At 44.7% G+C, this 15431-nt stretch overlaps 1 protein-coding gene across 1 annotated transcript; it reads left to right on the top strand.

Annotated features, from left to right (window-relative positions):
- The first annotated feature begins 6684 nt into the window (after positions 1 to 6684).
- LOC115106968 (leiomodin-2-like) lies at positions 6685 to 12048 on the top strand. Its single transcript, XM_029630234.2, is given in 5 exon segments — positions 6685 to 8346; positions 8604 to 9290; positions 9428 to 9770; positions 9773 to 10062; positions 11663 to 12048. Coding segments are annotated over 5 exon segments (1653 nt in total). The 5' UTR covers positions 6685 to 8067; the 3' UTR covers positions 11717 to 12048.
- Positions 12049 to 15431: the final 3383 nt, after the last annotated feature.

Raw genomic sequence — 15431 nt, 5'->3', positions numbered from 1 at the left:
TACAATTTAGCAATTAAACACTGGAGTGATAGATGTGCAGAAGAGTTTTCAGCTATACTTTTCGTGGCTGTTTTTTTACCACCACAGACAGATGCTGGCACTAAGACTGCACTCAGTCAGCTGTATAAGGAAATAAGCAAACAGGAAACCACACACCCAGAGGTGGCACTCCTAATGGCCGGAGACTTTAATGTAAGGGAAACTTAAATCAGTTCTACCAAATTTCTATCAACATGTTAAATGTGCAACCAGAGGGAAAACAATTCTAGATCACCTGTATTCCACACACAGAGACGGGTACAAAGCTCTCCCTCGCCCTCTATTTGGTAAATACGATAACAACTCTATCCTCCTGATTCCTGCTTACAAGCAAAAATTAAAGCAGGAAGCACCAGTGACTTGGTCTATAAAAAAGTGGTCAGATGAAGCAGATGCTAAACTACAGGACTGTTTTGCTATCACAGACTGGAACATTTTCCAGGATTCTTCCGATGGCATTGAGGAGTACACCACATCAGTCACTGGCTTTACCAATAAGTGCATTGAGGACGTCGTCCCCACAGTGACGGTACGTACATACCCCAACCAGAAGCCATGGATTACAGGCAACATTCGCATTGAGCTAAAGGGTAGAGCTGCCGCTTTCAAGGTGCGGGACTCTATCCCGGAAGCTTACAAGAAATCCTGCTATGCCCTGCGACTAACGATCAAACAGGCAAAGCGTCAATACAGGGCTAAGATTGAATCATACTACACCGGCTCCGACGCTCATCTTATGTGGCAGGGCTTGCAAACTATTACAGACTACAAAGGGAAGCACAGCCGCAAGCTGCCCAGTGACACAAACCTACCAGATGAGCTAAATCACTTCTATGGTCGCTTCGAGGCAAGCAACACTGAGTCATGCATGTGAGCATCAGCTGTTCCGGACAACTGTGTGATCACGCTCTCCGTAGCCGATGTGAGTAAGACCTTTAAACAGGTCAACATACACAAGGCCCCTGGGCCAGACGGATTACCAGGACGTGTGCTCCGGGCATGTGCTGACCAACTGGCAGGTGTCTTCACTGACATTTTCAACATGTCCCTGATTGAGTCTGTAATACCAACATGTTTCAAGCAGACCACCATAGTCCCTGTGCCCAAGAACACAAAGGCAACCTGCCTAAATGACTACAGACCCGTAGCACTCACGTCCGTAGCCATGAAGTGCTTTGAAATGTTGGAAATGGCTCACATCAACACCATTATCCCAGAAACCCTAGACCCACTCCAATTTGCATACCACCCAAACAGATCCACAGATGATGCAATCTCTATTGCACTCCACACTGCCCTTTACCACCTCGACAAAAGGAACACTTATCTGAGAATGCTATTCATTGACTACAGCTCAGCGTTCAACACGATAGTACCCTCAAAGCTCATCACTAAGCTAAGGATTATGGGACTAAACATCTCCCTCTGCAACTGGATCCTGGACTTCCTGACGGGCCGCCCCCAGGTGGTGAGGGTAGGTAGCAACACATCTACCACACTGATCCTCAACACTGGAGATCCACAGGGGTGCATGCTCAGTCCCCTCCTGTACTCCCTGTTCACCCACGACTGCATGGCCAGGCCCGACTCCAACACCATCATTAAGTTTGCAGACGACACAATAGTTGTAGGCCTGATCACCAACAACGACGAGACAGCCTATAGGGAGGAGGTCAGAGACCTGGCCGGGTGGTGTCATGAATAACAACCTATCCCTCAACATAACCAAGACAAAGGAGATGATTGTGGGCTACAGGAAAAGGAGGACCGAGCACGCCCCCATTCTCATCGATGGGGCTGTAGTGGAGCTTCAAGTTCCTTGTTGTCCACATCAACAACAAACTAGAATGGTCCAAACACACCAAGACAGTCGTGAAGAGGGAACGACAAAGCATATTCCCCCTCAGGAGACTAAAAAGATTTGGCATGGGTCCTGAGATCCTCAAAAGGTTCTACAGCTGCAACATCGAGAGCATCCTGACTGGTTTCATCACGACCTGGTATGGCAACTGCTCAGCCTCCGACCGCAAGGAGCTACAGAGGGTAGTGCCTATGGCCCAGTACATCACTGGGGCTAAGCTGACCGTAATCCAGGACCTCTTTACCAGGCGGTGTCAGAGGAAGGCCCTAAAAATTGTCAAGGACTCCAGCCCCCCCAGTCATAGACTGTTCTCTCTACTACCGCATGGCAAGTGGTACCGGAGTGCCAAGTCTAGGACAAAAAGGCTTCTCCACAGTTTATACCCCCAAGCCATAAGAGTCCTGAACAAGTAATCAAATGGCTACCCGGACTATTTGCATTGTGTGCCCCCAACCCCTCTTTTTACGCTGCTGCTACTCTCTGTTCATCATATATGCATATTCACTTTAACCATATCTACATGTACATACTACCTCAATCAGCCTGACTAACCAGTGTCTGTATGTAGCCTCGCTACTTGTATAGCCTCGCTACGGTATATAGCCTGTCTTTTTACTGTTGTTTTATTTCTTTACTTACCTATTGTTCACCTAACACCTTTTTTGCACTATTGGTTAGAGCCTGTAAGTAAGCATTTCACTGTAAGGTTGTATTTGGCTCGTGACAAATAAACTTTGATTTGATTTGATTGGCATCAGAGAACTGGAAGGAAAGGCGGCCAAAGAAGGAGTTGGTTTTGGGCATGACCCGTGTAAAATACCTGCTGGAGCGCATGCTACGGGTGGGTGCTGCTATGGTGACCAGTGAGCTAAGATAAGGTGGGGCTTTACCTAGCAAAGACTTATAGATGACCTAGAGCCAGTGGGGTTGGTGATGAATATGAAGCGAGGGCTAGCCCTCGGGGAGTATATGGGGCTTTGGTGACAAAACAGATGGCACTGTGGTAGACTACATTGCTGAGTAGAGTGTTGGAGGCTATTTTGTAAATGATTTCGCTGAAGTAAAGGATCGGTGGGATATTCAAAATAGTGTAAATAGCCTAAAGTTATGACTATCTTACAAACTAACGTAACATTCAACCTTAAAATGAGTAACACATCCATGACCACATTTTGAGGTTCCTGTTACTATAAATGTCTACTTATGTAATCATATAGAGTGTACGTGTTCAAGATACAGTAGCATGCATGGGTTGTCGCAGGACTGTGGAGATCTTCAAAACTGCTGTAATAATCGAAGCAGAATCTTGAACAGCATTGATGACTTGCACCATGTACTTTTAATGTAATTTTAACTGCAATCCAGGTCATTTGGTTCTGCTATTAGATGAAGCACAGTGATAATATGTTGTATAAATAAACAAAATATCTGACATTATATTCCCATTTGAACTATGCTGTTCTGTAAATTGTTTTTTCATTGTTTTTTCATTGGAATTTGGTTGTGTTTTTGATGGTTGAAAGCATAGTGGTAACACATTGGACATTCAACTAACTTTTAACTGTCTTTTTGATTGGGTCAACATAAATTGTAATCTCATTGATCGTCTCAACCAAATATTACCCAATTATCCATGTTGAAATGACATTGTGTGCCCAGTGGGATGATACTATATATCCTCTAATTTGTAAGATATGTACGACCGCTATTCCATTCATAGTGTACTGTAACCTAATGTTACGTAACACATCATACTAAATGGATTGTCACAGATTTACATACAGAATAATATGAATTGCCCTGAGGCCACATTGACCTAAAGCCCATCCTCCATCCTCCTCACTCACAGTAGCCCCTTTCTGGGTGTCATTACACAATACAATACACTTTATTGTCCCCAAGGGAAAAATGTATTGGACCCACAATTCTTTTTTACATTTTAATTATTATTTTTGACCCCTTTTTCGTGGGATCCAATTGGTAGTTAGTCTTGTCTCATCGCTGCAACTGGCGAACGGACTCGGGAGAAGCGAAGGTCGAGAGCCATGCGTCCTCCGAAACAAAACCGAACCAAGCCACACTGCTTCTTGACACAATGCCCACTTAACCCGGAAGCCAGCTTCACCAATGTGTCAGACAAAGCACCGTACACCTGGTGACCGTGTCAGCGGCCCGCCACAGCAGTCGCTAGTGCGCGATGGGACAAGGACATCCCTGCCGGCCAAACCCTCCCCTAACCCGGAAGACTCTGGGCCAATTGTGCGCCGCCCCATGGGTCTCCCGGTCACGGCCAGCTGCGACAGAGCCTGGACAAACAGAATCTCTAGACCACTGCTCCACTTGGGAGGTCTTGGACACACAATTCTGCTGTACGTAGAAATATATGTACAGAAAAGTCTCATAGGCTCCACATCATTGCCCATTGCCTGAAACAGTATGCACACATCATACATCTACACACGTCAAACCCATTTTGGATTTCTGGAATTAGGCACCTACAACAACAAGCCCTTTACCAAAAGAGAGTTATTACCCTAGCCTGGCGCGGCCCACGTGACCCAGAGCAGGGAGAGCTGTGACACACTAGTCTGCAAAGGAGGCTGTTTGTTAATGCAGTATTCGCTCCGAAATTGAGCGACGGGTTTGATTGGTTCTCTCAAATGTCCCCCCCCCCCCCTCTGGGATTAACATTGCTTTGTTTGGATTTGAAAATTCAACTGTTGTAATGGAAGGGGGGCGGCGCTCTGGGCCTGTGTATGACTGTGCCTACGGGTGTTTGAGTGAGAAAGACACAGAGATGAACCAATCAGTAAAAAGCACAGCCCCCTTCATTATCGACGCATTGTGCCCACGACTTCAAAGAGCCATTCCTGACTTTGAAGTCAGGAGGACTTTGAGAGTTAGGTGTTAGCCAGACTATTATCACCCAGTGTCATTAAAATATTTAGAGTGACTGAACGGGAGAGCTTCTTCAAAGCTCCACAAATCAAATCAAATCTTATTGGTCACATACACATGGTTAGCAGATGTTAATGCGAGTGTACCGAAATGCTTGTGCTTCTAGTTCCGACCATGCGGTAATATCCAACAAGTAATCTTAACAATTTCACAACAACTACCTTTTACGCACAACTGTAAAGGAATGAATAAGAATATGTACATATAAATATATATATGAGCGATGGCCAAGCGGCATAGGCAAGATGCAGTAGATGGTATAGAGTACAGTATACAGTGGGGCAAAAAAGTATTTAGTCGGCCACCAATTGTGCAAGTTCTCCCACTTAAAAAGATGAGAGAGGCCTGTAATTTTCATCATAGGTACACTTCAACTATGACAGACAAAATGAGAAGAAAAAAAATCCAGAAAATCACATTGTAGGATTTTTAATGAATTTATTTGCAAATTAGGGTGGAAAATAAGTATTTGGTCACCTAAAATCAAGCAAGATTTCTGGCTCTCACAGACCTGTAACTTCTTCTTTAAGAGGCTCCTCTGTCCTCCACTCGTTACCTGTATTAATGGCACCTGTTTGAACTTGTTATCGGTATAAAAGACACCTGTCCACAACCTCAAACAGTCACACTCCAAACTCCACTATGGCCAAGACCAAAGAGCTGTCAAAGGACACCAGAAACAAAATTGTAGACCTGCACCAGGCTGGGAAGACTGAATCTGCAATAGGTAAGCAGCTTGGTTTGAAAAAAATCAACTGTGGGAGCAATTATTAGGAAATGGAAGACATACAAGACCACTGATAATCTCCCTCGATCTGGGGCTCCACGCAAGATCTCACCCCGTGGGGTCAAAATGATCACAAGAACGGTGAGCAAAAATCCCAGAACCACACGGGGGGACCTAGTAAATGACCTGCAGAGAGCTGGGACCAAAGTAACAAAGCCTACCATCAGTAACACACTACGCCGCCAGGGACTCAAATCCTGCAGTGCCAGACGTGTCCCCCTGCTTAAGCCAGTACATGTCCAGGCCCGTCTGAAGTTTGCTAGAGAGCATTTGGATAATCCAGAAGAAGATTGGGAGAATGTCATATGGTCAGATGAAACCAAAATATAACTTTTTGGTAAAAACTCAATTTGTCGTGTTTGGAGGACAAAGAATGCTGAGTTGCATCCAAAGAACACCATACCTACTGTGAAGCATGGGGGTGGAAACATCATGCTTTGGGGCTGTTTTTCTGCAAAGGGACCAGGACGACTGATTGTGTAAAGGAAAAAATGAATGGGGCCATGTATCGTGGAATTTTGAGTGAAAACCTCCTTCCATCAGCAAGGGCATTGAAGATGAAACGTGGCTGGGTCTTTCAGCATGACAATGATCCCAAACACACCGCCCGGGCAACGAAGGAGTGGCTTCGTAAGAAGCATTTCCAGGTCCTGGAGTGGCCTAGCCAGTCTCCAGATCTCAACCCCATAGAAAATCTTTGTCCGTGTTGCCCAGCAACAACCCCAAAACATCACTGCTCTAGAGGAGATCTGCATGGAAAAATGGGCCAAACAGTGTGTGAAAACCTTGTGAAGACTTACAGAAAACGTTTGACCTCTGTCATTCCCAACAAAGGGTATATAACAAAGTATTGAGATAAACTTTTGTTATTGACCAAATACTTATTTTCCACCATAATTTGCAAATAAATTCATAAAAAATCCTACAATGAGATGTTCTGGATTTTCTTTCTCATTTTGTCTGTAATAGTTGAAGTGTACCTATGATGAAAATTACAGGCCTCGCTCATCTTTTTAAGTGGGAGAACTTGCACAATTGGTGGCTGACTAAATACTTTTTTGCCCCACTGTATACATATGACATGAGTAATGTAAGGTACGTAAACATTATATAAAGTGGCATTGTTTAAAGTGACTAGATAAACAGACCATTTTTGTTCTCCAACCAAATACTATTTTTCATTAATTAAGCCAGACAGAGTGGTGATGTATAAAGAGGTCAGATTAAAAGCCCAAAGCCAGCAGTGTATAGAAGAGATAGAGAACATCCCACTGTCTTGTCTGCCAGCTCTCAGAGAAGCTCCTCCACTCTACTCTGACAAGCCTAAAATGATAACATAACCCTCTTTTAAAAAAGCCCACTAACGCAGTCTACTGTTATTCCCAGTATTTCAGGAACCATTTGACTAAATCAAAGCCCACTAAAAGATACAGCTCTACTTTCACATTATTGCTCTATTAGTCTGCTCCATGGAAACATTATACCATAGAAACCTTGTTATCTGTAGTAGTTAATCCCACGGGATGGCCAGTGGTGTCACACAACAATGTTGATTAGTGATAAAGCCACTTGAAAAGAAACCTATTCAATACAGCCTAATTCACTCTGTCCCTTATGGGATAACCAACCTCTCTGGTCTTTACTAGAGGCACATCTGAAATTACACCACGTTCCTTATGTAGTGCACTACATTTTAACAGAGCCACCTAGGGAAAAGTGTACTATTTGAGACATATTTATGTCATGGTGTGTGTCTCTGTGGGTCTCTGAGTCTGAATGTATTTCTATGGCTGTGGGTTTCTCTATGTGTGATGTGATGTCCCTATGTGTGTAAATATGTGTTTTCGTGTTGCTATGTGTCTCTGTGTTTCTGCTTGTCGTTATGTGCCTCGATGACTCGCTGTCTGTCTCTCTTGGGTCCGGTTTGGGCATTTTTTGGGCCATGAACAATGTGGCCGCTGCTGGGATCTGCTGACATGCCTGACCAGGGCCGCTCTGCTCTCTGAGCTCACATGCTTTTTGTGGCTCTAGTCTACCGCTCTGAGCAGCGCCTCCCAAAAAAGCACTGTGCATCATGGCCTGACGCTTTGTTGCACCCCAATGATCCCTCTCTTAAGACCTCTGCAGCAGCTGGAGAGATTAGAAGAGAAGAGAACAGGACACACACTCAACACACACACCACCGACACAGACACCCCAGCTAGGCCCCTTACCTTGCACACACACCACTTGTACTGTTCTCATTGAAGCAGTAGAGGACAAACAGAACTGGCTGAGACTGAACTTGACTGGACCCACACCTCCAGAAAGACTCCACTCTGACCGGAAACCTATCCCAGAAAGATCCCATCCTGATCGGACTCGTACGGCACACAGAGCCCCATCTACCTGGAGCTCAGCCAAGGGGCCAACCTCTTCAGCGATGAACGGTTTTGGGTACCGTCGGGAGTTGAGTAAGTATGAGGATGTGGATGAGGATGAACTACTGGCTTCTCTCAGCCCTGAGGAGCTAGCAGAGCTGGAGATGGAGCTGGCAGACATTGACCCTGATGCCAACGTGCCCATCGGTCTGAGACAGAGGGACCAGACGGAGAAGACCCCCACTGGCACCTTCAGTAGAGACTCTCTGTTGAAGTACTGGGAGAAGGAGACCAAGAGGATACTGGAGGATGAGAGAGGGGAAGCCAGCAGTCCCAAACAGGTCAGTGATCAGGAGAGTCTGAACTCCGCTAGCTTGCTACTCTCAGATCTATATAACCTTAAATTCTGTTTGACCAATTAAGAAGCTTCATTATTCAATAATGATCACTTTATTGTACAACGGAGAACCAGTTAGGACCTTCACACAAAAAAAATGCAAATCATCCAGTTTAACTTTAGACATAATACAGTTATAAGAGAACATGACCATGTGTCTGAGTCAGATTAATGAGAGATTTACACTTTATGTCTAAACAGGATGACGATGACGATGCCGAAAAGAGCGAGGAAGAATGTGTGACAGAAAGCAACAGCGAAGCAGAGGAGGATGACGAGAACAAGAAAGAAAATAAAGATTATGAAGAGGAAGAGGAGGAGGAGAGTGAGGAAGAGGAAGCTGAAACAGAGGATGAGGAGGATAAAGAGGAGCCAGAAGAGGAAAGGCCTGAAGCAGCGCACCCAAAGGATCCTGGTCCTCCATCACCGCTGTCAGTCGTCATCTCCTCCCCTAGCCTCCTGAGACTCCCAAGGGTGGAGCCTATGAGACTAACCCCGCCCCCACCTCCGCTTGACCCCAACGCCGATGGCAACCCAACAGTTGTCGACGAGGCCCTGGAAAAAGTCCTTAATAACGACCTTGAGCTCAAAGAGGTCAACCTCAACAACATCGAGGACATCTCACAGGACACTCTAATCCAGTTCGCTGAGGCACTGCGCTCCAACACACACGTGCGTGTCTTTAGCCTGGCCAACACGCATGCTGATGACCCCGTGGCGCTGGCCATTGCCAAGACGCTGTGCGAAAACACCTCCATCGTCAGCCTGAACATCGAGTCCAACTATGTGACAGGGAAAGGGGTTCTGGCTATGGTTCAGGCTCTGCCTAGCAATAGCACCCTGACTGAGCTACGCTTCCACAACCAGAGACACATGTGTGGAGGACAGGTCAGTCAGTCTGGACTTGGTATTAGATCTTGATGCAGCTGCTCAACACACATGCGCAGGCAATAGTAAAAGCACAAACTCACGGTCCCTCTCTCTCTCTCTCTCTCTCTCTCTCTCTCTCTCTCTCTCTCTGTCAGGTGGAGATGGAGATGGTGAAGGTTCTGAGGGAGAACCACGCCCTGATCAAGCTGGGTTACCAGTTCCACCTTCCAGGCCCCCGGATGAGCATGACAGGCATCCTGACCCGTAACATGGACCGTCAGAGACAGAAACGCCTGCAGGAGCAGAGACAGAACCAGCAGGCGGGGCCAGAGGGGCCCGTTAACCCCCGTACCACTGCTCTGTTGAAGGCCACTCCGGGTTCTTCGCCCTACGGTTCCCCGCGGGTGTCTCCTTGGCAATCCCCCAAACTCCCCAAAAAACAGACCCCTCCTGCTCCCCTGCCGCCTCCCCCACCTCCTCCCCCACCTCCTCCCCCACCCCTTCACTGCCCTGCCAGCCCCCGGCAGAGAAGAAGAAGCCGACTAGGAAGATAGCGGAGGTGATCAGGCTCCACGAGGAAGTCGTTAAGAAGCAAGGGAAAGGGAAGGGGAAGAAGGGGAAGAAAGGACTGAAAGAGACCAACAGTATCTTGAAGGAGCTGAAGAACGCTCTGCGGCCAGTGGCAGAGACCAGAGACCAGGAGCACAGCAGGCCACCCACTCCACTGCGCTCCTCACATGACCAGCTCATGGACTCCATCCGCAACGCCAGTGTCCGCTCCCTCAGAAAGGTGAGATTGTGTGTGTGAGTACATGTGCGTGCATGTGTGTGTGTACATGCACAGCCAATAAGAGTTAACAAGGGTTTAAGGGTTAAAGATGGTCAGCTGGTGAGACAAAACCTATGAGAGTTCCTAGTCTCATACATCATCATTAGGGCCCAGAGTCATTTTCTGGTCAGGTCACATGGCCAGGAAAAACGATTGGCCCTTACCAACATGGAGACTATTCTATCTGTATCCTGGGCTGGGTATTCTTGGACTAATTCACATGTTTCCACATGTTTCCATCTGGAAAAGTGTCTATTTCTGTGACAAAGCCAACAGACTGAGACACTATGTCATCTTGGAAAATGTCAAAGACAACTCATATAAAATGGTTGAGAGAAAGTATCTGGTCTAAATGGTCTAAGATAAATAAGGTTGTGCTTTGAGAACCTTAGGGTGGATTCCTACAGTCAAAGGGAACACATACCTCAGAGGTCAGTGTGATTTAGACAGGTGACAGAGGAACATCGCTGTCGGAGTCATCTCCTGTGGTTGACATGTTATTTTACGATGGACGTCGATCATATGACACTTTTCCATCATCAAGCGCTGTGGTATGTCTGAACAAAGCCAAACACAACACAAGCCTTGGTTGAAGTCCCTAACACAGAGAGAGAGAGAGGGAGAGAGAGGGGGGGATAAAAACAGAGAGAGAGAGAGAGAGAGAGAGAGAGAGAGAGAGAGAGAGTGGGGGATAAAAACAGAGAGAGAGAGAGAGAGAGAGGGATAAAAAAGAGAGAGAGAGGGGGAGAGAGAGAGAGAGAGAGAGAGAGAGAGAGAGAGAGAGAGAGAGAGAGCAAGAAGGAGTAAGGAGTGAGAGAAGAGTAGTCTAGTCTCTAGTGTTTCTGTGGGCCCATTAATGTGTGGTAACTGCTTGTTATGTTGTTACTGTGGAAAATCCTGGTTGCCCTCAGAAGGCTAGGGTCTAGAGGATGTGAATGCCTGCCACTTAACTAGAGTTAAAAATAGGACTGTTGTACAGCTGGTATGATAAGGGAAATGGGAGAGGCCTCACAGTACCAGAACGAACTTTGACAACAAACAGTAAATAAGGAAAGTGCAGAGGGATTTTTGTTATAGTTGCGAGCAAAAATGTTAGATATTTCTGACATTTTGTGATGAGTTTTGCCCAATTTATCAGGAAAATGCGCTGACGGGGAAAACATTTGTTGACATGTGGCTTGATTGAACCACTTTATGCGGTAAAAGTATGGTGATTGGTTTTAATTGTGAGCCCTCTTTTTGTAGTGTGATGACAGTTTTATGCCGTAATATTGCGGTGATTTGACTGTTAGATGCGGTAATAGTGCGGTGGAGGATCAAATTTGCAAGCCCTTGCATAATATGTAGGGGATTGTTGATTTTACAAACAATGCAGAATCACAAAATCCTGGAATGACTGGACAATATTAGGCTACGGAATATATGTTTTCTTTCTGCTCACATGTATTTCTCTCTGAAATAGCTCTAGTTTTCACGGAATCTTTTGTTTTCGAGGGAACCTGGCATAAGAAAAAAAATCCTGTTTCATATAAAACAGAAATCGCTGTCTTTTAAATTGCAGGTGGAAGTTCCACAGAGGAAGTTTGTCTTTGTCCCCGATGAAGAGACTAGCTGATCTGAAGACACAGGGAACCCCCTGAGACTACTGAGGACACAAACAATACGTTCAGATTGAACTGGACTTTTCCTCAGAGAAGATACTGGAAATTACCACTGCAATAACACCTTTACTATTGGAGAAAAAAATAAATATGAAATTCATATCTTTTTTAAATGTATTTATGCTGTATGCTTTTGGTTGTCTACATTTTTGTGATGATAAATGTATACATTGTTGTCTAAATTGTTTACTGAGGTAACCTGTTTTTGTATAATTGTAAATATTATATTTGGTGTGTGAGGAATATACTATATGAATTGAACATGAAGATAAAAGTCACAACACAATGAAGTGTTATGGTATTTTATTGCTGATTAAACCATGGTACAGTTGAAAAGGTACTGTGAATGTCCAAAAGATTCTCTACAAAATGTAATGTTCTAAAGTTACTGTCCTATGGCTTCTGTCCAAAAAGGTTTTGGCAAAAAGATTCTGCCCAAAAGCCAAAAAGTTATATCCATCTTCCTGTCAGACAGCATCCCCACTCCCGCTGCCCTCAGAACAGCCTCCATTCGTTGGGATGGACTCTACAAGGTGTCGAAAGCGTTCCACAGGGATGCTGGCCCATGTTGACCCCAATGCTTCCCACAGTTGTGTCAAGTTGGCTGGATGTCCTTTAGGTGGTAGACCCTGCGTGATACACACATGAAACTGTTGGGCTTGAAAATCCCAGCAGCGTTGCAGTTCTTGACACAAACCGGTGTGCCTGGCATCTACTACCAAAACCTGTTGAAAGGCACGTAAATATTTTATCTTGGCCATTCACCCTCTGAATGGCACACATACACAGTCTGTGTCTCAATTGTCTCAATAATTAAAAATCCATCTTTAACCTGTCTCCTTCCCTTCATCTACACTGACTGAAGTGGATTTAATAAGGGTGACATTAATGGATCAAAGCTTTCACCTGGATTCACCTGATCAGTCTGTCATGGAAAGAGCAGGTGTTCTTAATGTAGTTTATACTCATTGTATGTAGCAGAGGAACACCTAATACTCCCCCTGAGCATTTGTGTGTCTTGGAAGAGTTTTCTGGAATGGTCCTAAATCCACCCCACAGCTGTTAAAAGCAAACACAACATGGAAATGCTTTTGGCAGCAGCCACAACTGTCCTTGAATAACCATCCTAGCTTCCCACATGGAATTGGAAAGGACATCAAACTCAGCAAAAACACAGTTTACCTCAGTTCCACTAAAGAACTGACTTGGAGGGAAACAATATTCCCCACTTAGACAACACAACGATCTTGACGAGCAATTTCAGCACAGTTTCCGGTATCATCCGGTATTATCATCAGGTACTGTATATCTGATCTTTCCATGATGTGTAAACCGAAGGGGAAAAAAATCATGGAATCTGATCTTTTTGAGTTTAGATGTACACCATATCCACACGTGGATATAAATCCTGATAAAATTGTAATGCTCCATATGAGACCTGTCTGGACCATGGAATTAAAATAATCTAATAGGATCTCTATGATTTGGACTCAGATTTTTTGCCTCTTGTGTTTCTGTCTTTTTTACATGACCAGAAACGAAAACTACCCAGGAACACTTGTTTCCACGAGTGAAGTCATACTATAAAAATATATATAAAAAATATTGACATGTGTGATGGAAACAGGAAGTTTTGGAACAATTTTATAAATGCAGATATTTGTGTCGGGAAAATGAATTGTGAAATAAATGGCGGTGGAAAAGCCTACATGTGCAAAAAATATTGATATAATAACGAAGTAGTCACGGGATGACATGGTGTGTGGACCTCCCACTATGATTTGCAAAACCATGCACGTTATTAGGCTACAGATTAAATAATTGATGATAAACTTCACAGGGTTGAGTGCACGTACGGTGGTCGAGAATCTTATTCTGGTGACATGATGATTGACTTCTGTTTCACTAATACAAATATTATCGCTTTTACATATAATCCATCATGGGGCGGCAAGGTAGCCTAGTGGTTAGAGCGTTGGGCCAGCGAGGTTGCTGAATCGAATCCCCGAGCTGACAAGGTAAAAATCTGTCGTTCTGCCATTGAACAAGGCATTTAACCTGCTGGTCCCCGGTAGGCCGTCATTGTAAATAAGAATTTGTTCATAACTGGTTTGCCTAGTTAATTTTTAAAAATCCAGCCTATCCGTGCTGTTGGCTAGATATGTTTATTTAGTGCGAAAAGGTACATTTTGTGTGGAAAATGTCATCACGCACTGATTTTTATCCGCGACTAGGCTGTTTGGTGGAAACTGCGCATATTTTGTTATCCGGATTTTAGAATATTCGCATGAAAATCTGTCGCCAATTGGATGGAAAACTAGCTAGTGACAGAAAATGAGCATTGCATCGGTGTGCTACTTCAGAGGCTACATCAGTGTGAATGTGCAAATCTGACATGGGTCACATATAAAACGGTATGGACAGTCAGAAAAATAGATTGTGTAAACAGCCAATAAGAGGATGTGGAGAGAATTGGTAACTCTTAACACTTGACCCTAACGTAGCTGGCAGATTGGTAAAATAACAATAAAGTGTCTACTGAAAGGTCATGAGTTATTTTTCTAATCCCACTGCCTGGCAAACTGTATTTTCATACATACATTTTTTTAATTGCTCTCTTTCTATTTCCATCCCTCTATTCAATCATTCCAGTTTAATATCTTCTACATACACACTACAAATAGTCCATGAGTTATGGCATGTGGACTCAGTTCGACCTCACAGTTTCATGTGTGGGTTTAGCCAACATGAGTACTGGGAACTGAGACACAATGACCATAGGCCACACTGAAACCAACGTTAACAGCTGTTAATACAGTCTTTTCTCACTACTTGGTCCAACCCTCCCATCAGGCCTGCAGCAAGCATTCCAGTACTCAGATTTAGTGGCTGTCATGGACTTTCGCCATATGTCCATGTGTTCCCATTAAGCAGTCATTCCCTTGTTGCCATGCCACCAGTCCTACAGTAAGTCCCGTTGTTGCTATGTCCATGCTCTGTCCCCAGTGTATTGTCACTAGGGGTGCCAAGCTTACTGCTCAGGTGTAATTCCCACAGTGCTGGTGGCCTGGAACTGTGATATACCCACTATAACCCCTTTCGTAAACCATTCATAGGGGACGCTGGTCCTGCAGGCCTACCAAAGTGCACAAGGGAGAGGACAAAGGACACGCTCTACCCTGCTGCACCCACTCTATCGTTGGCATAGCTACACAGGCATCAACTGGAACGGATTGAAATAACACCCAACTACTATTAAATATAAATATCTACAATGCAGGCAATCTTATTTCAGTTTGAGATCAGTTTGTGGGAGCAGACATACCAGGGGGTTATTCAGGTATTCAGACAGGCCGTGGAACATCACTGGACAGTCAGATAGAACTATTAAGTGTAGATCAGACAGCTCTGTAGCATATAAGAGTCAAGTCTGCTCTATTCATTAAATGCTATATGTACCGTTCAAAGACCCCATGTGAATATGTCTCAGCTGTTGTCTGCTCAATCATGCCAAGCTGCTGGTGATGAGAGCTCTGGTCATCACTCACTACTGATGGAAGGGTTGCCAGAGGGCTTAGTGCACATGCACGCACACCTCCACGCCTTTAACGTGCTCAAACATCAAAACAAGTAAACACTCAGGAGTTGCTCTCCCTCAAACAACCCTGG

This window comes from Oncorhynchus nerka, linkage group LG23, assembly GCF_034236695.1.
Source record: "Oncorhynchus nerka isolate Pitt River linkage group LG23, Oner_Uvic_2.0, whole genome shotgun sequence".
Classification (NCBI taxonomy): domain Eukaryota; kingdom Metazoa; phylum Chordata; class Actinopteri; order Salmoniformes; family Salmonidae; genus Oncorhynchus; species Oncorhynchus nerka.
The sequence above is the reverse complement of the archived record's forward strand: the minus strand, read 5'-3'. Positions and strand labels throughout refer to the sequence as shown.